Genomic DNA, 27874 nt, shown 5'->3' with positions numbered 1-27874 from the left:
AAAACCGAAAACTGAACCGGAAAAAACCTAATCGAAACCAAATTTCAGTTTTTATGGTTTTATGGTTAGGTTTCAGTTAGCAAAAGTCCTAACCATTTATACTTTAGTTAATTCAGTAAAAAACCTAGATAAACACGGTTAACCGAATAAAACCGAATGGCCAAGCACAACAAAAAAATTTGCTTTCTGGGCCCATACCAAATTCACGTTGACCTCTTTTATTTCTTTCCTCTCACCGTGTAAATATTAAATGGGCTACAACTTAATCCCGCATATAAAATTGCATCTTGGGCAGATGAATAAGGTCACGGTCTGCGCTAAGTCGAAAAGAATGTCTTGAGCTATTGGTTATATCGCGTAGCAGTGAACAGGAGGTTGCGTGTTCGAATTCTTTTCCCCACACTTAAATTTTCTTATTCTTCCTCTCATCTGACAGGTGGGGTCGACATACGATAGGCAGGAAGTGGTATAGAAAATGTGTAGGGGTCTTTTTGTGAAACTACCGAAGCCAGGTGTCTGCATTAGATTAAGTTGGAACTACTTTTGCACATTTGGACAACTTTTGGGACTACCTCACCCAGTTTTACAACTATTGGGACTAAACTGCACCTAACATACAACTATTAGGACTACTGATGTATTTAGCTCTTGTACATGTGAGGTGCCTAGTTAGACTAGTCATAGTGGGGAGTAACATAGAGTAGTAACATGGGCATGTTACTACCCTATGTTACTACCTCCATAGTGGATAGTTACTTATATGTGATATCATGCATGCTATATTTATTAGATTGTAGACTCATCTTGTCTTGAGAAGTGTGATGTTATGGTAACATAGCTAATTACCACTTCCCTCTCTTTCTTCATTTATTATCATGCCATGTCACCAAAATGCTTTGGGGTGTGTGATGTTACTTGCTATGTTACTCCCACTATGAGTAGTCTTAGGCATATGCCTAGCATAAATAAGCACCGATGTTAAAAAAAAAAGGTTTATTTTAAAGCACTTTCCTAGGCATCTCTCCCATACAAATAAACACTAGCGCTTAACAAAAAAAGTTGTTTTTATAAGCACTGCACTAAACCCTTTTTATGCACTATCTACCATCTTTTTTAGTTCCTTCTTTAAGATCATAAACCCTTTTTATGCATTGGTTTTTGCCCGAGCACTTATTTTAAAACCCAATTGACTTTATCGTCAAGCACAACCTGCATAGTTGAACTGCGAGGCGGAAGCTTTGAAGATGGAAAAAGACCCCCGTCGGAGTCATTTAGGGTGGAGCCGCGACACACGCGAAAGGGGTGACAGTGCGGAACTGATGAAGGATTCATTTTGATGTTAGGCTAATGTGGGCTTGTCGACGTGAGAGTTGATAATACGAGTCGGCGATGAGATGTGTGTGACCTAATGTAGGTACGACGCCGACAAAGTTAGTGTAGAACTTAAGGAGACTAGATAGAGAAAACATGAAGACGAAATAGATGGAATATTGGGTCTAGATCCGATCCAACGGTTTGCGGAATGGAATGTGGTTTGAAGAAATTCAAAGCGACATGGCGATAAGTGATCCTACTTTTTTAAACATTGAAATGCAAAATATTGGGCCAAAATAAGTAGTTTTTTTCTTCAGAATTACTACGTTTTTCTTTTCTTTTGAGATGGCAAAATTATCTTGTTAATCGAGCATGGGTGTAATCTGACTAGATCCTCTTGTTTTCCATTTTTTAGGATGTACTCCCTCCGTCCTCAATAAGTATACTCATACCTCTTCTTTTAAGTCAGATATTCTAAAGTTTGACCAATTTTATGGGAAAAAGGTGACAACATTTATGACACCACTTTAATATCACTAGGATTGTCTTGAAATGTAGTTTCATATTATGCCAATTTGATGCCATGTATATGCTCCTACTCTTTTAAATAAAAATGCTCAAAATTTTAGAGTTTTGACTCGATACAAAAATTAGAAGTATATTTATTTGAGGATGGAGGGAGTACCGCTTCCCTTGTCTCGGAAGTTTAAGAACCCATCAACAGACGGAGTGGTACGTCTTGAAAGCATGAACGGACCGAGCGTTGACACTTGGCATGTCTCAAAAACTCTACTACTCCGGTTTCTCACAATATAAGCCTTGTACCTTTTGTCTGAACTAAAAAATTCATAAAATGTTTATAATACGAAACAAATACACTAAAAACATATTTCATGGTGGTTCTGCTCATATTGAACTTTTTTTTTACGCAAGAACACATATATTATAATAAGCACCAGGCCGCCTCATTAAAAACCTTCCGGTCCCCTTAGGTACACTGGTAAAAAAAAAAGTGCGTAAGAAACCTGCTGGCCCGAGCACAGCTGTTTGCCGTTACGGAATTTCGAATTGAGAGGAGGAAGAAGTGGAGGAGTTATTGGTGGGATTCGGTTTCAAACGGATCTGCCCGCCCAGAACCGATCCTCTCTGCCTGTCCAAAATACTTGTCAGGATTTTTTTTTGTTAGGCCATGTAATGCAACATTATGCTTATGAAAATAAACCAATCTTTTTGCTAAGCACTCGCGCTCATTAGTGTAGATTCATATTATGCCAATTTGATGCCATGTATATGCTCCTACTCTTTTAAATAAAAATGCTCAAAATTTTAGAGTTTTGACTCGATACAAAAATTAGAAGTATATTTATTTGAGGATGGAGGGAGTACCGCTTCCCTTGTCTCGGAAGTTTAAGAACCCGAGTGGTACGTCTTGAAAGCGTGAACGGACCGAGCGTTGACACTTGGCATGTCTCAAAAACTCTACTACTCCGGCTTCGCACAATATAAGCCTTGTACCTTTTGTCTTAAGTAAAAAAATTCATAAAATGTTTATAATACGAAACAAATACACTAAAAATATATTTCATGATGGTTCTGCTCATATAGAAATTTTTATTGTAAATGTTGAAATATATTGCTCCCTCCAAACTGTAATACTTGTCGCTGAAATAAGTGAGTAGACATACTAAAATGTATTTATATACATGCGATTCAATGACAGATATTATAGATCAGAAGGAGTATAAGACTTCGGTTAAACTTGTGTAAGTTTGGGTTTGGACAAAGGCCATATATATGTATTATTAGCACTATACTTTTGGAATGGGAAATTATTATTTGGCAGTAATTGTTTCCACCTAGATGGGACGATGTCGGGCATGCATGCACCAGGGCGTCGCTGGCTAACAGAAGAACGACGCGGCGTTGGGCGTTGGGCGTTGGGCGGGCCGGGCCAGCACGCATGGATGAGTGAGCTTCTAACATCATTCCAGCAACTCGTGCCTGCACAAACACACCTGTCTTTAAAAAAAAAACTCAACACACACATAAACCTGCCATTCATGGTCCACACCATGCACAAACGTAGTAGCTGGAATACAGATCTCCAGAGAGGACCTGACGCGACTCCGAAATAATTCGCTTGGTCGATCGATTGATCTGATCCCAGGAGAGATTCGGGAAGCTAATATGGGTCCTTGCTGACTCGAATCATAAATGGTTTAGTTCGATACCGTTGGTTGGTGTGTGGTTTCAATTTAGTGTCAAGTCGACATTTTGTAACCACTGCGTTTATATGGAGATCGATCTTACGTCTCGATAGCAGCTGCATTTCATTTCAGCTGTGGGCCACAAATTACAAAAAGGTCTAGATAAAACAAAAAGAAAATGCTAGTATGACCTGCAAACTTGCACAAAGAACCTTAGAAAGTGTGGACGAAAATAAATTGTGTCCTTCTCTACCGCGTTCACGAGCTCTGCGCCACGTCCTGCCCCGCATCACCACCACCGAAAGCGCACTACTTGGGACGACGCTGCTCAGAGATGGATGGCCTCCACATAAGCATCAAGCTTGGAGGTTAAATAAAGGCAACAACTACTGGCTGAGGGGGGGCACCTTTCGGCCATGAAAAGCAGGGACAAGACGACTTTGGCCGGCAAGAGTTCCCTGCTTGAGGAAATCTTCAGGACTCCTTCATCACGACCTTCCGCATCATAGATTGAGAATTGAGCCAAATACCAACATTCCCAACGACAACATCACTTGGATGGTCACACATCAAAGACTGGTCGACCAAATCCACCAGATCTTAGCCACACCTGAGAATTATTGAAAGGGAGTCAGAGGTGTCATGCATGACCGCCATCGGCTCCATCCTTTGGAGCACAACAACCAAAAACAACACCGTCGCGCCAAAAACAACACCGTCGCCCACCACCAGATGCCGCTCACAAGCTCGGGCGATGAACTCCCCAACGGTATCACGTCAAATGACATGGGCAAACCCTAGAATAACCTTAACCCTACTACTGCATCTATGCACAGGAGGCCCAACACCTCTCCCCGTCGCCACCGAGCGGCCAGAACGTCGAAGAGGAAGGGGAGAGGAGCCAGTAGCTCTCAAGGGAGGAAATGAAAACGGCTCGAAAACAGCTCGAATACACATTGTCAGTTCACGTGCATCGTGTGAAGTGTGATCGCTCTTTTCCGACTCGCTAACTCCGATATTGTCAGTTGTTTTTTCCTACCGAACCCATTTCGTTCGTCTGTGTCCTATGTGTGGCGCAACGAGGAGGGAATATGACCATTAGGTCTGGCGATCTGGGTGGCGAAGGCCTATCGCCGGCCAGTGCTGCAGTTTCACCACTGGCAAGATCTACTGAGGTGATCCCGCAGGGTTGCTTCTGGGTGTTGGCAACGTCGGAGGAGGAATCCGACTCGGAGACGGAGGAGGAGGGGACGGGCTCCATTCGCGCTATATGAGATATCTCTGTCGAAATCCATCGCCGGATGAGACTAGGGATTTGTCTGAATCATCGGGGCTGGCTCGGCGCGCTGAGCGCCGGCTTCAACGATAGCGACGACAACGTCAAGCGGGGCTAGTTTTGTCTTCGCCATCAGACATGCTGAGTAATATTGATCGATCTCCTTCGTCTTCGCATGGGGTTCATTCTCCTTCCTATCATTTCCGCTACCCCGCAATCGAACCTACTTTCTTTACTCTCCTCGAAGATGATACTGAGGGTTGGACGGTGGTCCGGCGGCGGCACCGGCAGACCGATTCCTCGAAGGAGTTGCTCAAGTCTAATCCGAAAAATTCGTTGATTTCGAAAAAGGTGCTACTGGGCCCTTCGAATACTTGTCTCCATAGCATGCTTGTTTCCTAAAGATATTGGGGTAGCTTTTCATATTCTACAAATGGTGCACTTTGCATTCAAACACAAACTCTCCAAGTGCACACATTATGGGGGGGGGGGGGGGGCTGTCTTAATATCTTATATGGAATCAAGGTTTGAGCTTATCATAATATTTATATGTGACTCTAGCTCGGTTTGTCATCGTTTACCAAAAAGGGGGAGATTGTAAGGGTATTTTACCCTTATCTATTATTTTGGTAACAATGACACCGTTGCTAGAGTAATCGGACTAATACATGTCTATAAGATCATTCCCAGGTATTAGCCAAATAGGCATAATGGTGTATCAATGAAACAAGAAGGTAAAGAGAGACTCCCCACTTCGACAAAAATAAAGAAAGGTTGTTCTGCCACTGGCCGGTCCGTGGTCCGGTTGGACTGGCCGTGGCACCTGCTGGCCCGACGCCGAGCGGCCCCTGGACCGGTGCCATCTAGCGCTATCCAGTAACGCCTCCACCTCCGCCCGGTGCTGGCCCGACGCACGGTTCGGTTCAGACCGGATGGTCCGGCCTCACGCCCGGCCACGTCGGCCTGTGGACTGGCCTCCCCGGCACATGCCGACTCCTGCACCGGTGACATCCGGAGCCATGTACTGTAAGCCCAGAATCCACCCCAGTCTCTCCCCGGCGTACGATCCGGCTCCGGCCGGATGGTCCGGCATACGGCCCGGTTGGACCGGCCCCTACGCCGGATGGGCCGGCATACGGCCCGGTTGGACCGGCCCCTACGCCGGATGGGCCGGCCCGAGGCCCGGCTGACCGGCTCCCTCGACCATTTGCTGAGTTGGACAAGTCACAACGGCTGGATTTCGAGGAACCATATAAATACCCCTTCACCTAGCTCAGAACACTTAGGCACTACATTACAAACTGTTCTTGAGCTCTCTCTCTTATACTCCATTGATAGAAACACCAAAAGGCTCAGATCTCTCTCCTCCTCCATCCAAACTCGAATCCCTCCGGGGAAAAGATAGAGGAGGCCTTGATCTATAGTTCCACTGAGCCAAATCTTGTTCCCCCTTGTATTCATCGAGGTACATGCTCTCTAGGGTTCCTTGGAAAGCCTAGGTGGGCAAAAGAAGTCCGGAAGGATCCAGGATGTGGATTTGCTCCTGACAAGTTTGTGAAGGTTTGGAGGCTGTCTCAAAGTCTACCACAAGTGAGAAGAGCTATTCCTTCGTGGGAAAGGCTCAGGAGAAGAAGGTGAGCCTTCGTGACGTTGGGGAATCCTTCGTGTGACCCCCACATCTCCAAACGTGGCGTACCTTCTTGCAAAGGAAGGGAACACGGGAATAAACCTTCGTCTCCGCGTGCTATCGGTTATTTCTAACAGAACTCTTACTTGTGATATATCTGTCTTTGAGGGTATTCGTGCTCGAGTTACTTGTATCATCATATATGGTGCCTCACCTAGTCTGCATTAGGCTCACCTTTATATTCCGCAAAGCCTAACATTGCAAATAAAGAATTAAAATATGTAGAAACCTATTCACCCCCCTCTAGGTTTACCATATATGAACTTTCATATATAAGTGTGATGTTTGATGTCGGTTATGTTTAAGATTAGTCAAGTTCACTCAGGCATAACTTTAGAAGTTTCTGTGATGTGCTCCATGATTTAGTTTTACTTCTTTGAACAAGAATGTCTGAGTAGTAATTGCAACATGCAGAGCATAATCTACCTCAAATATGGTGCTTGTGTGTGATACTATTTGCTGCATGAATATACCTTAAATATTGTAGGAATGTCATTGCAACTTCAGTTATTTCTGTGGTCATGATCGATGATAAATGCAAATACATAACTGGAATGATGTAGTGCGGCCCTTCTACTCTTTGTCTGGTTTTTTTGGTTGCGGATAAATGTTTTAGACTGTTCTTTTCCATGGGAGCCGCGGAAACAGATCAATGATGTCATCTTCACTTAGATGTTGCCCTCGGCATGAGCCGTGCTTTGCTGTTTTCATGTATTTCATCGAGTGAGTGGATGTTGACTACTATCTTGGTTGTGAGTGGACTATTGTTGCACGTTTATATGCCATCGTCATATGTAGCCGCTTCTATCTTTGATATATGTGCATGCTTCTTTCTGACCTAGAAAAAATGAAACAGTTTTATGAAAGTTGTGTTTTTTCAGAAAAAATCATGACAACATGTTATGGTTAATGCACGTATTTTTTTATATATACTTGATTAGTACATTCTCTCAATGATTTTACAGCGCCACTTGAATTTTAAACTGTCATTTTCCTGATAAATTAACTTGCAACTTCTAATGAGCGAATCTATTGTAAGCAACGTAACTGCAATCATTTTAGATCTACGTTCACCATTAAGACTTCATCAGAAAGACAAAACATCAAAAGAATAAACACATTGTCCATGTCTATTGCGCTGATCATTTGTATCAGAATGCTATGAAAGCGGCGGGGTGAAACCCGCCTATTCATCTAGTTTATGATACTTGGGCGCGTTTGGTAGCTTGCATGGAAGTTGGGTTGGACTGATTTCTTCTGCACATGTGCCGGAAACGACTTGGACACTAACCAAACAGGCCGTAGACTCACTAGCCGTAGCCGCCCAATCTCTAGGGTTTTGTTTCCTTCCTTGACCATTCCCCTCGCGGAGGCCGGAGGGGGAGTCGCCGTCTAGGGTTTCCGCTCCCTGCCCCCATCCACCCCCTCACCACCATCACCATGGACGACTACTTGGAGAAGGCAGTCGAGCCCCCTGTCCCGTCAACCAACGGCGCGGGCGAGAAGGACCGCAGCTCGCGCCGCCGCGACCTAGAAGAGCGCGGATCCAAGCGTCCTCGCTCGGGAGAAGATGGGAAGGAGAAGGTTAGGGAGAAAGATGAGGGCCGCGACCGCGATTTCAGGTACGAATTTGTATGCTCCCCTAGTACTATCACTAGCTGAATACCTCCGAGGTTAATTTTCTAGGCAGAAATACGTTGGCTCTTTTTGGAGCACAACTGTATGTATGATTTAAATGGATGTCCTCCCCCATGTCATTGTGAATTTTATGTTCCAAGCAGGTCCACCCCCACCCCCCCCCCCCCCCCCCCCCCCCCCTAAGAGCTACTCTGTATGTATATTGGACTTATAATATATGACTAGTCATATCTCCGTTGCGTGCTACAAACCGCCACAGGCGGTGCTACATACGGGCTGCCGGGCTGCTCTAGAATCTAGAATGTAGACCTTGTCATATTATTTGTTTTCCATCTATTTACTGGCTGTATCATTACGTAAGCATTTTTTTCAAGTTAATTTGATTTTACTTGGGGAACATTTTTCATCAGTTTGTCATACTCAACAGGATTAATATTTTTATGTGATATCACTCATTCAGTTTTTGGCCCTATCTTAGTCCTATATGGCCTGCTTTCAGAATGCTTGCTTAATGTCGCCTCTACTGTATCATATACCACAGCAATAATATGATCCTTGAAAACTAAAAGTCTATCAGAGATTACTCTACATGCTTGAAATATTTTATTCTTATTTTCGTTTCACAAGTTAAACATGACATTTATTTGGACCATTTTCCATTTTTGTTAACTTGCATTATACATGATCTTTTCATGTAACTCTTCCTAACAGCGCCCTCCTCTTTTACATGTTTCAGTTCATTTCAGCGTCATGTTAGTCATGTACTAACAAATGATCAAGTCACTGCATTACTGAAGCAGAAGAATAAATATAAATGGGAGATGCCTGCAGTGGACATTCCAAAATCCAAATGGGTTGGAACGGGTGAAAACATGCAGGTACTTCATGGAATTGCATCATGATGAGTTATTGGTTAATTCACATGTTAACTTGTGTATTGTGGACCTTATGCGCTCTAAGCACTTCGAAAGTTCATGATTTATGTGATGCAATTTGATCTTGTTTCTCCTTGAAATGTGGATTACTGAATTTGAGTCCTTGATAGCGATGTATGTATTTGCTTTCTAATAAAAGGATACCAGTATGTCTATCTGGAGTCTCAAGTTTCACGTTTATCATGTGTTTAGATCGCCTTATGAGTTATGTATGACCTATATTCATTTTCTAACTTATTTGGGAATGTTACTGTGGTGCATTTATCTGTACCACATCCATGCACATATTCTCGGACTTCTTGCAATACGTCTTTGAATGGTATGTGAAGTGTGCTTCTTCAAAGGGCAAGATGTGCAGAAATATTAGTTTGAGCTCCTCTGTGCTTGGGTACTGGATCCATTACAATAGTTATCAAACTACTCAACTGCTTTATGCTGAGTTATTCAACTTCTTCATTACTAGTGCAGGGATGATTTTCTGTTTAATAAATAGTTCAGGAGATTCACAATGCTTTGTTCTTTCAGGGAGCTCCTGATGATCCTTTTGTTGATGTCAAAGGAAAACTGAGGGACCACTGGCAAAATACCCTGTCTGATAACTTGAATTCTAGATTGAGGTTCTTCTCACTTTGTGAGTACTCTATTGATTATCCTTCAGCCAGTGCCTTGTTTCACAAATGACATGACTCCGTAGAACATTTAAGCGGCTGGGGTTAACATTGGTCCCTTGTAAAAGCACTTGCCTTTACTAGATTTTCATATATTGGGTACTAAATATTGCTGCTCTAGAGGAATATAATCGAGCTTTTTTTTTTGGAATTAGCAAGGATCCGTATTGCTAATTAATTTTGTAGCACAACCCAGCTACAAAAAAGTGGCCATAAATTTAGTTGGATCAGGATTTACAAGTCTAAATTCCACATGATCATATACTTCTTTTACATGTTTGTGTGTGGTTACTTGGCAACTCTAAACTTCTCCAAAGTAAACTAGACAGAAAATTTGTTCCCAAAGAAGCCAAGAGGAGCTTCTCTATCCATTCTATAAATAGGGGAATAGAGATTTTAAAGCCCTTTAAGGCTCTCAAAATGATTCAAATGTGGACTTCTCATTTATTACATTGCCTCCACTGTCCACTCGGCCTGAAGAGCAGAAACTATTTTGTTAAACAAACAAGCTAAACATCTTTTCGGTGGGTATCTATGTGTGTGTGCCCCTCTGCAAAACAAGTATATACACTAATCCTACTTTGTCAGGTGCCCGTCTTAGTAATTTTGGCAATATAGAGACAGAAAGTACCTTTTCTGGTTCCCCTATCCTATAGATTCTGTTGTGCATGTCTGTTTTGGATCCATATTCTTGCAATTTTGAAAAAAGTACCTTTAAGGCTCTCAAACTGATTCAAATGTGGACTTCTCATTTATTACATTGCCTCCACTGTCCACTCGGCCTGAAGAGCAGAAACTACTTTGTTAAACAAACAAGCTAAACATCTTTTCGGTGGGTATCTATGTGTGTGTGCCCCTCTGAAAAACAAGTATATACACTAATCCTACTTTGTCAGGTGCCCTTCTTAGTAATTTTGGCAATATAGAGTCAGAAAGTACCTTTTCTGGTTCCCCTATCCTATAGATTCTGTTGTGCATGTCTGTTTTGGATCCATATTCTTGCAATTTTGAAAAAAGTACCTTTAAGACTCTCAAACTGATTCAAATGTGGACTTCTTATTTATTACATTGCCTCCACCGTCCACTCGGTCTGAAGAGCAGAAACTATTTTGTTAAACAAACAGGCTAAACATCTTTTCGGTGGGTGTCTATGTGTGTGTGTGCCCCTCTGCAAAACAAGTATATACTAATCCTACTTTGTTAGGTGCCCGTCTTAGTAATTTTGGCAATATAGAGACAGAAAGTACCTTTTCTGGTTCCCCTATCCCATAGATTCTGTTGTGCACGTCTGTTTTGGATCCATATTCTTGCAATTTTGAAAAAAAGTTGTTACCAAAATAGTTTTAGCATACGAAGTTACATGCTCCATTCTTTCCTTATAATTAAGTAAATTTAAGATAAATTATTGCTTTCCATGTCATGTTTCCTGGCTAAAATGATGCATGGTGGCTCTCTGTCACCTTTATTAAGTGTAATTCTAATCTTAATTGCTTATTACAGGTAATAGTTATCGCGACATAATGCATTGTAATAAGAAGCCATTTTACCTTAAGGGTAGTAAGGTGGATTCCAGTACTATGGATGCATATATTATGCATGCTGTAAGTTTCAAAATCTCTGTTTGGTAACATTATTACTATACCTGTTATGGTTCTGACTAATGTGCAATGTTATGGCAACGTCAGTTGAGTCATGTTCATAGAACAAGAGATGTTGTCATTAAAAATGACGCGAAGCTTAGGAATGATGCTAACACAGATATTCTGGATGACAACTTGTACCGTGATCAGGGTTTTACACGTCCAAAGGTATTGTCACATAGTCGAAACACATTTGAGCAAAATTTTCTAACGTGCTGTCACTTCATTTATGTAAGTATTTTTGTTGTATCTTTATCTGTGAACTTATTGCTCTTTTCTTTTGTATTATTATCATGGCCCCAGGTTCTTTTCTTATTACCTCTCAAAAGCAGTGCACGGCGTGTAGTGAAGAGATTAATCCAATTATCTCCCTTGACACAAAAGGTACACTTTTACTTTTGCAGTTGCTCTTACAGGCAACATTTAAATATCAGGTTCATTTAAATCTGCAGATCATTGTCTATAATTTGCGATTGCTGGTTCAGCGATTATTTTCTATGTGCTAATAGTTAGAGAATTCTTTCATTTGTAGGATAATGCCATGGGACTATTCAAAAAGGAGTTTGATGAATCAGACGATGAAGAGGAGACTGAAAATAGTTCGAAACCCGCAGATTTTAACCTTCTTTTTGCTGGGGATGTTGAAGATCACTTTCTTTTTGGGATAAAATATACAAAGTAAGTTTGCTTGATCGTTGATAATTCCTTATAATAAGTTTCTGGTTGTGAAGACAAGTGTGTCCACAGCCCACCATGTACTCTCTACAGTTTTTCTTTTCCAACAGCTCAATTTTTTATTCAAGTTCATTGCCTATCATGGGCTTGATCATGAGCATGTAAATGATTAATCAAACACTCAGCAGAACAAATCACAGAAATTCTAATATATATTGGGTTTGCTGTTTGTTCAGACTCTTGTTTGGTAGCGTTCTTTGGTCATGGACCTTTTTACTCACTGAATTTGTAAATACTAAACAAGGATTGCCACTTGCTTGACTAAAGGTCTTACATTTTTTCTATCTTGTATGTTCAGAATTGGAGTTTTAGGGTCAGTAGTCTTCATTCTTGAAAGTAAAAAACTCACTTCTGACGTAATTTGTGTTTCCACTATCTTATGCTAACTAGCGTTATAGGTTTCATGGTGGAAACTTTTGTTGTCATGGAAGCTATTGTATATTTTTGTGTTAATTTTAATATATCACGTTTTAATAGCTGTAATTTCATAATAGCCCATCTGCCCATAAAATGCTACTGTTTGGACACACACTCTCTTGACTATTCTTATGTACATAAACTTGTAAGTAAATTATTATGATGTTGCTAAGGTGAAAATGGTTTCAATAGATTTGGCATGAAAACAGTTTCATAATATAGCCTTTTACTTTCAAGAATGCACCTCCAAGGCCATGTCAATGTAAATGCTTCTGCAGGAAATCTATTTTCAAGTTAACAAACATTAGGACTATATTCGAATACAGAAGGCTTTTTAAAAGTTAATGTTTTAACAAATGCTTCTGCAGGAAATCTGTTAAGCTATACAGTAACTTCTATGCTTCTGATATCATAGTGGCATCTCCTTTAGCGCTTAAACTTGTAAGTACTCTTCAACAAAGGTTTCTTCGTGTACTCAATTAGTCATGATTACTCATGCATGCAGCAGCTGTATATTGTTATCGTTCTGGTGTCACCCCATAGTTTATTGTCCTAATTAGCACTGCACACAGTATAAAACATACTCTACCTTTTTATTAGGTGTATTTGTTTTGTAGGTAAATTCTGACTTAGCACTGTCCTAATTAGCACTGCACACAGTATAAAAACATACTCTGTACCTTTTTATTAGGTGTATTTGTTTTGTAGGTAAATTCTGAATTGTTTGTATTTCCTTTTTATCCCAGTAGATGCTGATTCTACACCTCCTGAATTGTAAGGATCATTAATTAGCCACCAATAATTATTACTCTAAACAATATTGTAACCAGGGTATTTTCGTCCAAACTACCCTCAAATCAATGTGTTGGTCACTGTGCGTGAAAAAAATACAACTAATAAAATGGAACAGGGAGAGTATGGAACAGCTAGAAAATACTACGGAGTATTCTACTTTTGTTGCACAAACACCTGATGGGTTCAGTGAACCTCCAGGCCTTATATAGGGGCATTTTGAGTCCCTAACAGTGTGAGGTTATCGGGTGGCAGGACTGACAGCTCCCAGGGCCACACTTGTATAGGCTGGTCAGTAATGGTGGCAAGGAAAATGAACGATAGCAGGTCAGCAGTGATGTTGTTGTTTGGAAGGCCACGGAGCATGTCGATGCGCCAATTGCAGTACCTATGGACGGAGGTACATACCATATTATGATATACGATATGGAGAAGGTGCCAGTTCTGGCTTTTGTGGCAATTGCAAGCAGCAACAATGGTAGGAAGGTGTTCTTGCAAAAAGGGAGGTTTTTGAAGAAGGGTGTTTGGGTAGGGAGGTGACTTTGATATAGGGAGAAGTGGAAAACACTTAAAGGTATGAGGGACATATCAGGATGCTGTTGGATTTGCCGATCAATGAGTAGGTACAGCCAATTGGAAGAACTAAAACAGGATCCTGTTTTCCAATTGTTCTGTAACAACAAATCTGTTTTGTTATTATTCCATCATTATGCACCAGTTTCATTTGTAATAGAAGCTTGATCTCCTTGTGCCCTCACATTACTTTGCTTCCAAATCCATCTCATCTATGAGTTATTTATTCTGATTACATGTGCACATTTTTGCTGAAATATCAGTATTCTCTACCTTATTATGCCTGCCTGATATCAGAAAATCGATGGAGGTGAAGATGTCAAGAAAAAGGGGCATGGCAAGGAAAATGATTCCGATTTCCTGTCATCAATTGAAGTTGGTTCCACTCTAATTCATATACTCCCGCCGGCCCAAATTAATTGGCGCAGCTCAAGAGTACATTTGCACTGGACATAGTATATGGCTGTGCCAATTAATTTGGGCTGGAGTACTACAATTTTCTGTTTACTACTATCTCTATTCCTATATGTTATTTTATTTATGTAAACCAATTAGTATATGTAAATCATCTATGGTCCACATGGAAACAATGATTAAATTTATTGCGATGACAAGTATTTTGCCATTATTTTGAAGGAACTATCAATTTCAAATTGAACATCTACAAGACCCTGTGTAAAGGAACAACAAGTGTGCACACTATTCTGCTGTTTCTTATTTTCGTTGAGGTCTAACTATCAATACATTTGTTTTGTGCAGATAGTGGTGGTTGATCACGCAGATGTGATATCTATGCAGGTTAACCTCCAACTCTAGTACCTTGCTCTACTTGTTTTCTGATGCCTGCTAATACAAATGACTGTTATCTATGAATGTAGAATTGGTCACATCTCCATTCTGTTCTTGAACAACTAAACCAGTTGCCATCAAAAGAACATGTAGCCAACGTGATGCGGATTAGGCCATGGTAATTTATTTATTTATGCCATGCTCTAAGGCTGTACTATAAGTTATCAACTTACTTTATTGCGAATATCAAATGACTTGCAATTTTTTATTGATTATGATGTTTATCAGGTCAATAATATGCTTCTTACATTTTCATTTATTTGGCTCAGGTACCTAGACCAGCATGCACGTTATTATCGGCAAACAATAGTCCTAAGCTCGTATCTTACACCTGGTATGGAATTTCACGTGGAACTGTGACCATCATTTTGACTCATACTTTTTTAGTCTTCAGCTTATATCATCCAATTAGATTTTCAATATCAACTAGAATTATACCAGTTCTTTTAGTCATGTTCAGCATTTACTTTAGTATCCATGGTTTTAAAGGCGTCGCTTAGGCGTCCAGGCTCCCCCCTCCTCGGAAAAACGGCCGCCTCAGGCGCCTAGGCGTTGCCTAAGCGTCAGAGCGCCCCCCTCCGCCTTAAGACGCCTTAATGCCTTCAAAACCATGTTAGTATCAATTGTTGTTCTTGCTAGTGTGTATGTCTCTACTGGAGTTATGCCTGGTACTTGTTTATTCATATACCTATTTATCTTTCAATTCTTTGCCTGCTGTGCAGAAATGAATGCTTTATTTAACGGATCATGCTCAAATTATGAGGGAAAGGTATGTAGTATGCTGAAAGTCATTAATTAATCCATTTGCAGTGTTGGACTCATGTTTTTTGACATGCTGGAACTCAACATTTTTTAGGTTAAGCTGGTGACTGAGTTTACAGGTGTTCTTCCCAAAATACAGCTTGAAGTACGGCAGGTCAGTTAATTCCTCGTTTCTCTTCATACTCGGTTGCATCGTTGCTATTATGCTGTGCAGATATGTCCATCCGAACAAAACTTTGATGTCAGGGATTCCGGGCTGTTCCTTAGATGTTTTTTTTTACAATTTTTGGATGGACTCACTCAACAGACATGTATCTTAGTGCTAAAACAATACTAATTTATATGTTTTTCATTGTTTAATCACTACACAGGTGTATGAACGGTTTGATGCATCTTCTGTTGGTGAATCTGATGATGCCCGCTTTGATTATTTCTGCACAAGGGTGAGTCATTTTGTGCTTGTATTGCATCTTCATAATGCATTATGAAATTTAGGGCACTCCTCTAATTTTCAAAACTATCACTCATCTTTACAGTACATAATTCATGTGTGAAATACTGTATGTAAACAATTATGTAATGACAACCAACCTAAATTCTTATCTGGACTTGATGCAATATCCGACTAAAAGCTGCATGCTAAATTGGTAATGTTATTGCATTCTGAAAAACTTGTAAGATCAGTTGATCTTTTATATTATGAAATAGACGTTTTTTGTTTCACAGAATATCCAACTAAATATTTGTACGGGAGGATGTCCGTATTTGATTTGCTCTGTACTAGGTTCATATTTGTGACCGATTGTATCCACATTTGGATTCATATCCAGCAACGACCCAGAGAAGAAAAATGTGGTTTAGGGTAGGGAACAAGCAATATATGTCCCTGCTGCTCCAATTTCTCTCATAGGGTACCAATCATCCAAATTTAGTGCTATGTCACTATCAAAAACTCGGACATCAAAATTACATGTCATGACAATTGTATGACAGAGTGCGTACCTACACTGAAATTTAGCAACAAGCTCGGACAGAACAAGCTGGGGCATGTGGTAGTACACAGAAGTACTGAGCCCACATGTGACTCGCACATAGTTTCTTTCAGTCTTAGGTGCTGTGTACAATTATGGAGTCATACAGTTTTTGTTTTACACCTTTGGTCCTGACTCTTGATTGCTAGAAATATGGAACAGCTCTAACAAATATCTTGTGGCCCTATTATTGACTATTTTGTGAATTATTATTACAGGTATACCCAAAGATTCAGGAGTCAGATGAGGTATTGTTTTTCCATACTCCTGATATCTGCAATGCTGTCATGTTCACTTGAATTTGGTACTTCTCAAAGTTGGTAGGAGTAGTTCTAAATGTCCACCCGGCCCTGGTAATTAAAATGTTGATGGGGGAGAGTTCAAGAAAACCATGGGTTACACCTGATAGCACATGATATTTTGGATGTATGCAACCAAACATATCATTTTGTAGCAGTGGCATGTGCACTTTGTCAGCACATGGAGTTCACTTAACGTTTTTATTACTCAGGATAGTTCTACAACAGTATTTTCCAGAAATGTACCAGCAATTTGTGCATTTTTCAGTAAATTTTGTTTGTAAATGTGATAGACGTGTCTGGAAACAGTCAAGTGATTGGAGGAAAATATACATTATCTGACAGTTCCTTATCTGGATTTCCATAATGACACATCCGTTGCTACTTTTGAATATATTACTGTATTTGTTTGGAAATGTCATGTCCAAGTTTATCTAATTGACTAATGCAATATGCAGGGTGGAGTGTTGCTATTTGTCAGTTCCTATTTTGAATATATTAGGATGAGCAATTTTTTAAAATCTCAGGATGCGTCCTTTTGTAGAATTGGAGAGTAAGTGCACCTTTTTCTGCTAGCTTTTTTTTCTTCTTCAGCTAAACTGGGTCTGCCCTCCTTTATTTTTGAGAGTTTTTGGTCTTATGCATGTAGTAACTGTATATGTGCTCTAATTAGGGCTACGTCACAACCGGATATATCACGTGCAAGACTCTGGTTTTTTGAGGGCCAGAAGAAGATCTTGCTCTATAGTGAGAGATCTCACTTCTTCCACAGATACAAGGTCATAACATCTAAAAGGCCTTGAGGACTTCTTATGACGTGCTCTAGGTGTCACTTTACAAGAATGCACTTGAGTGTCTGTTTAATAACTCTACCATTAATATGCAGATTAGAGGAGGACATCATTTGGTTGTCTACTCATTGCCAGGGAGAAAAGATTTCTATCCAGAGGTATCGACTAGATTGCTATTGTATGCAGTATGCACTGCGTCTGAATTTGTGCTGTTAAAAGGCCTAAAAATTATCTCTTTGAACCCTGTGGTTTCCTTTTCTTTCAGCTTGTAAATATGCTTGGCGAATCACCAAATCCGAAGTGCAATGTACTTTTTTCTCCTCTGGATATTCTTAAGGTGAGATCACTGTTTCACGTAGTTTGGTTTCCATCAGAAATTTACAATACTACCGTCATGTTGGTTTTGTTCGGTCATTTGCATACTTTATCGATCATTTCGTACTGTGGCAAAACTATTTGAGATTATACTTTCTGATTGTCTTGTTTTTATGGTCAAAACTTCCAAGGAAACCAACAATAGTTCAAAAATAACGGTAGTTCAGATTTGAGCTTTTGTTTGCAAGTACTTTTACCTGTTATTTTTTTTTTTTGAAACCTGTACAGTGAGTTGCCTCACATGGGCTGCCTGCTCTTCTCTCAGCACTGATAGCTGGGCTTTACGTTGCATTTCTTTTGTACACGTCTTGCTAAATTCAGTTTAGTTGTAGTCAAGTGCTTAAATAAGTGAATCTCTGCCAGCATTCTCGTTGACTTAGCTCTCTTGTTGCGAATCTGCAGTTGGAACGAATTGTTGGAACATCTTCTGCACGAAGGCTGATTTCTTCTGACAAGAGCATGTTCGTATTCTGCTGACAGCCTACCTAAAACTTTGAAACATTAGTTGGGAGCTGTCACCATAGGCTTAAACAGAAATCCATTTCTTAGTACAGCTTTTTTTTTTTTTTGTATCTGAAACTATTCTAGTAGATCATATAGAGATTTCTCTTATGTTTGTTTGTTTGTGATCGATGCTCTGCGGCAGCGCGCTCATAAATTTTGGTTATGTCATGTACTGATGATTTATTTGGAGAAGGTCGTCAAGGTAAAAAAAAAGTCTGGTTGGGAAGAACCTATTATCACTATATTTATGTCTATTTGCCAAAAGAAAAGTATAAGTGATTGATTTGGTTATTTTTTGGGTAAAGCTGGATTATATTCAAATTCAAATATTCAGAGGGAAAGATTCCACAATTGCATACCTTCTCTATATAGGGCGTTGCTATTGCCGTTAGTCTGTATGAGAACTTTTATAACTATCTGTATAGTTTTAGTACGTCTATGGCGTGTTAGGTTGCTTGCATGGATTCTCCAGCCAGGCCAAAAGCAGTCAGACTGGCCAGGATAAGCCCCATGTTCATTTTGCCCTAACATTTGATTGTCTATGCCGCAAAGTTGGCAGTACAAAGCCATTTTGTTTGGTTGTCTGAATGAGCAGTTTTGGGTTAGATTGATACACGTCTGGTGGTGTTTGGTTGCTTGTAGAGGCTTGATGTGGTAACCTCATCTTGGCAAGCAGCTTAGGGATACATTTCCAAGCTTTAGCTTTTTCTCTGATGGACATTGAAAGATAAAAAGATTAATCACCCACGAACGAAATCCGCTTATTTCTTCATAATCATCTTTCTTATATGGGAACACTTCTTCAAAGACCAGGTCATTAATTAGGGCATCAAAACCTCATTCTTTGGAACTTAAGGAAGAAGAGTCCGCAGTAGTATCAGAGCAATACCACTAGACGCGTGGTTGATGAACTGTGTTGCTGGGACTGGGATACTGCAGTCCCTATCCCCCGTCTTCACGAGTTCATCGATTTGTCCATCTCCATGAACTCTCCTCCGCTTCCAACTCTGGCGATTGCTCTGTCTCAGCACCTTAGGTGAGACCTCTGTCAGTATACACATCTATAGGTGGAGCTGTGCCAGTGATGTACTAGCCTTACCTATGACATCGCGGGACAATAAGGGAAATCGGATGAGTGTCCTTGCGACGTCTCTAACATACCCACTGCTTGCCTCTTTACATGGAAGAATAGGATTTTCTGTATCTTTGCTGGGGATTGTTGGTCTTCACAAATATGGTGTCTTGACGGTTCTTTTTCCAGCAGATTCCTGGCTCCGACGGTTAATTCTCCAATAATCATCAAACATGCAAAAAATAGATGAAATGATATAAGTATCACCTCTAAATATGAAATATATCAATGAATAACAGTAAATTATGATATCAAATAGTGATGCAAATTAGACGTATCAGTTATCAGCCTGAAGATCTCGTGCAAGATGAGGCTACTACTAATTTGTTATGGGATCTGTATCCATATGCAAGCCAACATCCCCATGGTTATCATAAATAGTCTCTTTTCCATGATCTGATAGAAGATGCTATGCGCTTAGTGGCTGTTGTGTCAAGATTCAAATTAATTGTGAAATTACTTCATGACAAGTCATACCTGGGGATTACCAATAAAGCCTTCAATGCAGTTGTGAAAAGATACAACGATGCATTCCCCGGGGTAGGACTTTCAAAATCTTTTTATAAGGTGAAGCAATATATCAAGGTACCAGGACTTGGATATAAGAAGATTGATTTTTGCAAAAATAACTATGCACTATTTTGGATGGATTATAAAGATCTCGATGAATGCCCAATATGTAAGGAATCAAGATGGAAACATGATGGAGCTGGTGGGAAGAAAAAGATTCCTTGGAAGGTTCCGAGATACTTTCCACGTGTACAAAGATTGCGGAGGTTGTTTGCTTCAGAACAAACATCTCGAGAAACAAGATGGCACAAATAGATTCTCACGCTCAACCCTGATTTACTGAGGCATCTTGCTGATGGCGATGAATGGAAGCAATTCGATCTAGATCATCCAGATTTTGCTGCAGATCCATGGAACCTGAGACTTGGCCTTGCTACAGATGGATTCAACCCGTTTGGTAACATGAGCAACTCGTATAGCATGTGGTCAGTACTAGTTACACCTTACAACTAGGCTCTCTGGACATGCACCGATCAGACCTGTATGATGTCCTTACTCATCCCAGGTCCCAAATCTCTTGGGAAGGATTTTGATGTGTTCATGCAGCCTCTTATTAGAGACTTGCAAACATTATGGGAGGGTGTCCCTACACGGGATGTGTGTCAACCTAAAGAACAAAATTTCCTATTACGTGATGTTGTAGTGTATTGCACCCATGATTATCCACCTTTGACACTATGTCAAGCAGAGTAACATAATGTTATAATACATGTGTTCACTGTGATACAGATCAACTGACAGTGAGGATAATAAACAAGATATGCTATATGGGCCACCGCCGTTTCCTTCCAACAGGTCACAGTTTCCGAACAAATAAAAAATTTCAATTTATTGGTGGTAAGAGTGATAGTAAAAATGAACCGGAGCACTTTAAGAGTCACGAGTTGGAGGCACACCTAGAAACGGTCAGAAATGTTAAACCAGGAAAACCACCATCTGCCACAGCAGGTACACCAAAGAAGAATAGAGAAGATGCAGCAATAGTAGTAGCAGGTAGCAAAAGGAAGAAGAGAGGAGATGCACCGAGTTTAGCAGATACCAAAAGGAAGAAGGGGGTGAAGTAGCAGCAGGTACCAAGAGGAAGGAAATGGAAAATAATAGATCGAGAATATTTTATAAGCACACGACCACTCTTTGGGACTTGCCGTATTGGGCTGGTAAGAAGCTTCATCATAATATTGATATCATGCACATGGAGAAAAATATATGTGAAGGCATTGTCGGCACATAACTCAACAACATTGAATGTTAACAGACACTTGCAACTGGATCGTAATGACAAAGTGAACAAAGGCAAGGAAAACATTATATATTTCGAGGCGCGGAATTCACATTGCCGATGCCTAAAAGGAGATTATGGCGAGTACCACCGAGGTGTGATGTTCCCGCTCGGATTTGCTTCCAACATTGCAAATTGTCTCAATCCTGAAGGAAACACACTCGAAGGGTTGAAAACTCACTGAAAGGACACGGATGTCGCCTAGAGGGGGGTGAATAGGCGGTTTAAAACTTTTACGAGATGGGCTTAACAAATGTGGAATAAAACTAGCGTTTGCTTTGTCAAGCCCAAAGCCTATATAATATGGTTCACCTATGTGCACCAACAACTTATTCTAAGCAATGGTTCACCTATGTGCACCAACAACTTATGCTAAGCAACACAAACAACTTATGTGATAGCAAGATATATATATATATATAACTTCAAGCACGATGGCTATCACAAGGTAAAGTGCATAAGTAAAGAGCTCGGGTATAGAGATAACCGAGGCACGCGGGAGACGAAGATTTATCCCGAAGTTCACACTCTTGCGAGTGCTAATCTCCGTTGGAGAGGTGCGGTGGCTTAGTGCTCCCGAACGCCACAAGAGGCTCACCTTGAGGTGTGGTTGCTCGATGCACACCAACGCCACAAAGGTCTCACCCCAAGATGCGGTACTCACACCACACACCGAACGCCACGAAGGCGCCTCACCTTATTCTCCGGTGACCCTCGCCACAAAGGCCTAGGTCACGGTTCCACTAAGAGATTTCCTTCGAGGTGGAAACCGGGCCTTACACAAAGATTGGGGCACACATCCACAACTTAATTGGAGGCTCCCAACAAATCGTCACAAAGGCCTAGAATCCGTCTAGGGTTCCAAGAACTCAAGAGTAACAACCTTCTTGTTTTCACCACCACGAATCACCGTGGAGAACTCAAACCGATGCACCAAATGCAATGGCAAGAATACCACAAAGATGATCAAGTCCTTCTCTCTCAAATTCCAACAAAGCTACAAAAGCTATTGGGGGAATAGGAGAGGAAGAACAAATAGGAGGAGAAACACCAAATTTCTCCAAGATCTAGATCTAGTGGATTCCCCTCACAAAGAGAGGGATTTGATTGGTAAAGATGTAGATCTAGATCTCCTCTATCTATCTCTCAAATAGATGCAAGATTCATGGGAGGGAGAGGGAGATAGCAAGATCAAAGAAGGTCAACAATGGGGGCCAAAACGAGCTCAAACGGTTGGGGAACTTTGGGGAAGAAGACCCCCTTAAATAGGGCAAGAGAAATCTACCCGTTATGCACAAAACTCGTCAAAACCGGAACTTCCGGTCATTTGGGGCGGAACTTCCGCCCCCCGGAAGTACCAGCCAACTTCCGGGTGAAGAAGGGCGTCCCCGGAAAGCTTACAATATACTTTTGCTTGCAGAATCGTCATTTTCGGAAGTTCACCGGAAGTACGGCGGAAGTTCCGGCCACCGGAAGTTCCGGCCAACTTCAGGCCAAAAAACTGCTTCACGGAAACTTGAATAACTTTTGCATCCGGACTCCGATTTTGATGATCTTGGGCTCGTTTCGAAGCTAGTAACAAGCTCTACAAGATCATGCAGGGAACCATCATAGTTTAGTAAGTTAGGATAGAAATGAATGATGAAAGGTTTGACCTATCTAAAAAAGACATGCCGGTAAAACCTCCAACCTCGAAAATGCAACAATTTGAGTTAGGAAACTCGGATTTAGGTGAAACCAATTTTGTTGTAAAGAAGATGACAAGAGCTAGCCCACAAAGAGTGAAAATCTTAAGAACAAGTGGGGTAGGTTTTTCTATGTATTTTAGAGTGAAACCTCTCAATACGAGAAACCGAGAAAAACACCAAACTCGAAAACGCAACAAGTGATCTATGCGAAATCCGTTTTCGATGAACTAGAGCTTGTCATAAGAATAAGAACAAGCTCTAAAACATCACATGGATAAGATCCAAATAACAACCAAGAAAGATGATGTGCAAGGATGCAAAGGTTTGAGCTCTCCGAAGGATACGGTCGAGTTACTCACTCGAGAGCCCTCTTGATAGTACGACAACTAAACTATAAACCGGTCTCCAACAAAACCATGAGACCGGTGAGAAAGAAACCCTATCCAGAGAAAACCTTAACCTTGCGCATTCCACTTGAGCTTGATGATGATGGTCTTGACCGCAACAAGATGGAACGCCTTTCTTGATTGTGCTTGCTTGACGAAGTCTTGTAGATTGCCCCCCCCCCATAATCCACCATGGGAGAGCTTGTTCTTCGGCGCATCTTCACATAACCATGATCACCATATGGATGGCAAGAGTCAAGCAAAGGATCTCTTCGAGATGGCTCATCTTGAACTTGCACTTCATTATGTTGATGTCTTGAAGTAACTTGAGGGCTCACTTCATCTTCATCTTCAAGACATACTTGACACTTGATATCCTTCATCAATTTCTTCTTATTGCAACCTTGAAGCCAACAAATGGTTCAAGCATTTCTTCATGGCAAGCTTCAAGCTTATGATCTCTTCGAGTTGGCTCATCTTGAACTTGCACTTCATTTCTTCATTCTTCATCATGTTGATGTCTTGAAGTAACTTGAGGGCTCACTTCATCTTCATCTTCAAGACATACTTGACATTTGATATCCTTCATCAATTACTTCTTATTGCAACCTTGAAGCCAACATATGGTTCAAGCATTGCCTATGGACAACTCCTACAAATATAACTCAATGCAAACATTAGTCCATAGGGATTGTCATTAATTACCAAAACCACACATGGGGGCTCCATGCACTTTCACTCACAATTGCCACATCCTGCTGCAAAGGCTTTTAGCTATTGGCATTAAAGATTTAGTGAAGCCAAATATGTACAATGTGATTGCAGAGTTGGGAAGGTTCTTTAGGGAAATTTGTAGTAAAACTCTAACCAGATGTGTTGTAAAACGTCTTAAGGTGGACATAGCAGTAATCCTGTGCAAGATGGAGCTGATATATTGCAGCCTTCATGTTCTGCATCTGATCTTCTTCTTCCTTGCTATCAACCTCCGCACTACCATCATGACCACCAGTTGCATGGCTACTCTGCCCGGATTGGAAACTGCTGCCTCCAGCATCATTACTTTGACTGCTCTGGCCTGGATGGAACTCACCCTCGCCTTCGTGGGAATTGACCTCCTTTGCCTCGGGAAGCATTAAGGTGATGGGGTGATTTCCCCTGCGCTCGCACGCTTCTAACCAGTGCACCCACTGAGAGGTCCGCTCAATCGGCTTCAACCGCTAGAATATTTGGGTACTTGAGCTGCTCCACAAAGCATGCACACCAACCGTGTATGCTTCAGGATTAAGCCCGAAATTCACGGTCAACCACTCCTTCAACTGACTAACTCGCCATGTTTTTGGGTTTGACAAATGCAACTCCTCACACTGAAACTCACTCAGATCATCTCCCATCGGAGTTGTTCGGACTGTGCCGTTACTGAATTAAACAACGAATTTTACTCTATCTGACATATCTGCTCACCTATATAAATTACAGACCACCTACACTCGTAAATAAACAACAATACCAACAACGACCAACTACATAAATATTTTCTACCGGTACCTATATCAGTAACTAATCTGCGAAGCTAACGAATGCAACATGCATGATTATACCATCTAATATCAGGGATTAGGGTTTACCCTTTGAAGCGTGCCAAACACCCCCGTTAGCAGCCTAGCTCCTCCACCACGCAACAGCAGCACCACCACCACCAGCTCCTCCTCCACCACCACCACCACCACCACCACCTCCTCCAACAACACCTCCACCAAAACGCCTCAAAAACTAACCCATCTATAGATCAGGTGATTCTACAACATTTGGTGGTCAACCTACAACAAAATGCTAGACAAATCGCTGACAAATGAGAGAAAATGGAGCTGGAGCTGAAAGCAAACGAGAAAGAGAGAGAAGAGATGAACTGAGAGCGGAGGAGGAAGAAGGGAGCATCGACACGGTCGATTTAAATAGGCGCCAGGACTCGGGGTCAGGAACCCGACTCGGGGTCAGGGAACCTGATTCCCTGGCCTCGGGATTCCTCGAGCCGACATCGGCTGCTCCTGCCCAGCCGACAGGACGACAAGGCGCACTCGGCCCGCGCGTGGCCGATAGGCTCTACTCGGGTTCAGCAACCCCAACTTCGCGCGGCAAGCCGAGATTCCCTGCCACTCTGGTTTCTGAACCCTGACTTTTGGGAATCGGGTTCGCGGATCCCGACGGTGTATTATTCCCGTAAGAAGTGAAAAACGAGTATTATTTCTGGAATGAATAAAAAAGTGTATTATTTAAAAAAATCGCCATGGGTGTGGTAGTAGAGGAAAAAATGGTCAGGGCATCTCCAACGGGGCAACACATTTCGGATGCCCAAATTGTCCGCGGACGTCCGTTTGCGTCGCCTGGCGGACGTGAAAATGACCGCATGGCGCGAATTGTCCGTTTACGTCTGGGGCCACCCCCAACGGTCCGACGCATTTTGGATACCCCGCTGTTTTGTTTCCCTGCTTCTTCTTTTCCTTTTTGTTGAAGAACTCCTCGATTTGTATGAATGAGCAAATTCAAACGCGAAAACAAGTAGTACTGATTACTCGAATCGAACAAGTTCAAACATATTTAACATACAAACTAGAGAACAAATTTAATAAAGTTCTGGAGCGTGATCGCCTTGTAACCCTTCCTGTTTAATAAAGTTCTGGAGCGTGACCTGCAAAAAAACTAGAGAACATATTTAAAAATAAAGAAACTATAAGCTAATTCTTGGCCTTCTTGTTAGAAGACCCTGCCTCGTCGTCCTCACAGACGCGCCTCTTGCTTGTCACCTCCTCCTCGGAAGAGGAACTGCCGGACGACGCGTCCGTGGAGGAGTTCCAGTCGGACGAAGTGGCGTCTTCGTCATCATTGTCGGTGAACGGACGATGACGCGTCGCTTGCGCCCGCGCCCTTGCCCGGGCCCTTGCCTCCTTCCTTGCCGCCGCCTTCTCGTCCGCCGCCTCCAGCCGTGCGAACTTGGCGTCGGAGTCCTCCTCCTCCTCCTGGTCGTCGCAGCCAACGGCGCCTCCGTCCTCCTCGACCTCCCTCGGTGTCGCAGGCGTTTCACACCAATGGCGCCATCCCGGTGGCTTTCCCTCGCTCTCCGAGTCCGACGGCAAGGACGGGTAGCTCATGGCGCCTGGCTAGCCGGTGTTGGAGAAGAAGAAGAAGATTGACAGACGATTCGACGTGAATTACAACAGGCGCAAGGGTTATTCTGCGGGGATTAATGGCGGCGCGTATAACGAAGAGGCCCGCGGTTGCTCTTCCGCGGCGGTTCGACGCTCCATTCCGGCGGTTGGTGGGTTGATCGGCACGGTTGCTACTCCGGCGGTTGACATCGGCACACTTGCTGTGTTTAATTCGAGGCTGATCGAGCCAGCGGGCCCGTGGGGGAAGTGAGCGGACGCTAGGCGAGACCGCGCAACGTCCATGGAGACGCAAACGTACCGCATATTTAGGTCACGTTTGCGTCGCTGCGGATGCTCCGGACACGATGCGTCACCCCGGTGAAGGGCAGGATGCAGACGTATTTTTCCGGTTTGCGCGAACGTAAAGAGTGGTGGCCTGGTTGGAGATGCCCTGATGTGTGTTGCCGCTTGGCGGTTGAGACGCGGAGATGTGCCCAACAACGTCCCGACTCCCGAGGCGGGGAGTGGACGCACGCGTTCCCCGTTGCTGGGTGGACCCCGATCTCTGGAGAAATGGGCCCAGATCTCCGTGACCGGTGGTGGTGGTCCCCGATCTCCGCGCTGGATCCAGCTGGGCCACCCTCTACCCTACCCTACCGTCAGTCAGGACACCACCAGCTCAGCCCCCGACGCGTGCGTGTGGTCTCCCACAGCCAAGCGGGCCCCTCGCTCCCCGCCGCACGCGCTGCCCACCTTTTCCGTTTTCCTTTCTCCGTGCGCGGCCGTAGTCACGTGCGAATCTTAAGACACAGTCACCACCAGCGGCAGCTTAAAATACTGCTACAAGTAGGCAGGCTCGTAATTACGTCTTGATTACCATTAATTACTGCCCCGTAACGCGTTTCGTTTTTTGTTTTGCGACTAAATTTTGATGCGTTGCAGTATCCGTGGGGTCAGCTCTACGGTGGGGCCAGCTGAGCAGAGCTCGTTACCCTAATCTGGTTGGCCCAACGGTCAGGAAACGCCGAGGCAAGGCAGGAGACGACACCCGATCGTGGGCCCTACGGGGTCCGGTTTGGCGGCGGGGCCCAGCTGTACAGGTCGGACCTGGTCCCACCACCACCGCCGGGACCGGGACCCCACCACCAAGTGACACCCGCCCGATAGGACCACCACCAAAGTA

At 42.4% G+C, this 27874-nt stretch overlaps 1 protein-coding gene across 1 annotated transcript; it reads left to right on the top strand.

Annotated features, from left to right (window-relative positions):
• The first annotated feature begins 7770 nt into the window (after positions 1-7770).
• LOC127291910 (protein NUCLEOLAR FACTOR 1-like) lies at positions 7771-18735 on the top strand. Its single transcript, XM_051321225.2, has 21 exons — positions 7771-8106; positions 8859-9000; positions 9583-9688; positions 11226-11326; positions 11411-11533; positions 11669-11749; positions 11898-12043; positions 12886-12958; positions 14180-14257; positions 14642-14680; positions 14761-14849; positions 15001-15065; positions 15454-15500; positions 15588-15647; positions 15865-15936; positions 16743-16772; positions 17282-17376; positions 17497-17602; positions 17710-17772; positions 17880-17951; positions 18392-18735. The coding sequence occupies exons 1-21, from the start codon at positions 7925-7927 to the stop codon at positions 18464-18466; spliced, it is 1845 nt and encodes a 614-aa protein (XP_051177185.1). The 5' UTR covers positions 7771-7924; the 3' UTR covers positions 18467-18735.
• Positions 18736-27874: the final 9139 nt, after the last annotated feature.

The sequence above is a fragment of the Lolium perenne genome, chromosome 4 (genome assembly GCF_019359855.2).
Source record: "Lolium perenne isolate Kyuss_39 chromosome 4, Kyuss_2.0, whole genome shotgun sequence".
Classification (NCBI taxonomy): Eukaryota; Viridiplantae; Streptophyta; class Magnoliopsida; order Poales; family Poaceae; genus Lolium; species Lolium perenne.
Note: the sequence above shows the minus strand (reverse complement) of the source record. Positions and strands in the feature narration are given on the sequence as shown.

Coding starts and splice junctions, on each gene's coding strand:
- LOC127291910 (XM_051321225.2), top strand. CDS start 7,925: ATGGACGACTACTTGGAGAAGGCAGTCGAGCCCCCTGTCCCGTCAACC. Junction 15,648..15,864: donor TACAGCTTGAAGTACGGCAG/GTCAGTTAATTC, acceptor ATCACTACACAG/GTGTATGAACGGTTTGATGC. Junction 15,937..16,742: donor TTGATTATTTCTGCACAAGG/GTGAGTCATTTT, acceptor TTATTATTACAG/GTATACCCAAAGATTCAGGA.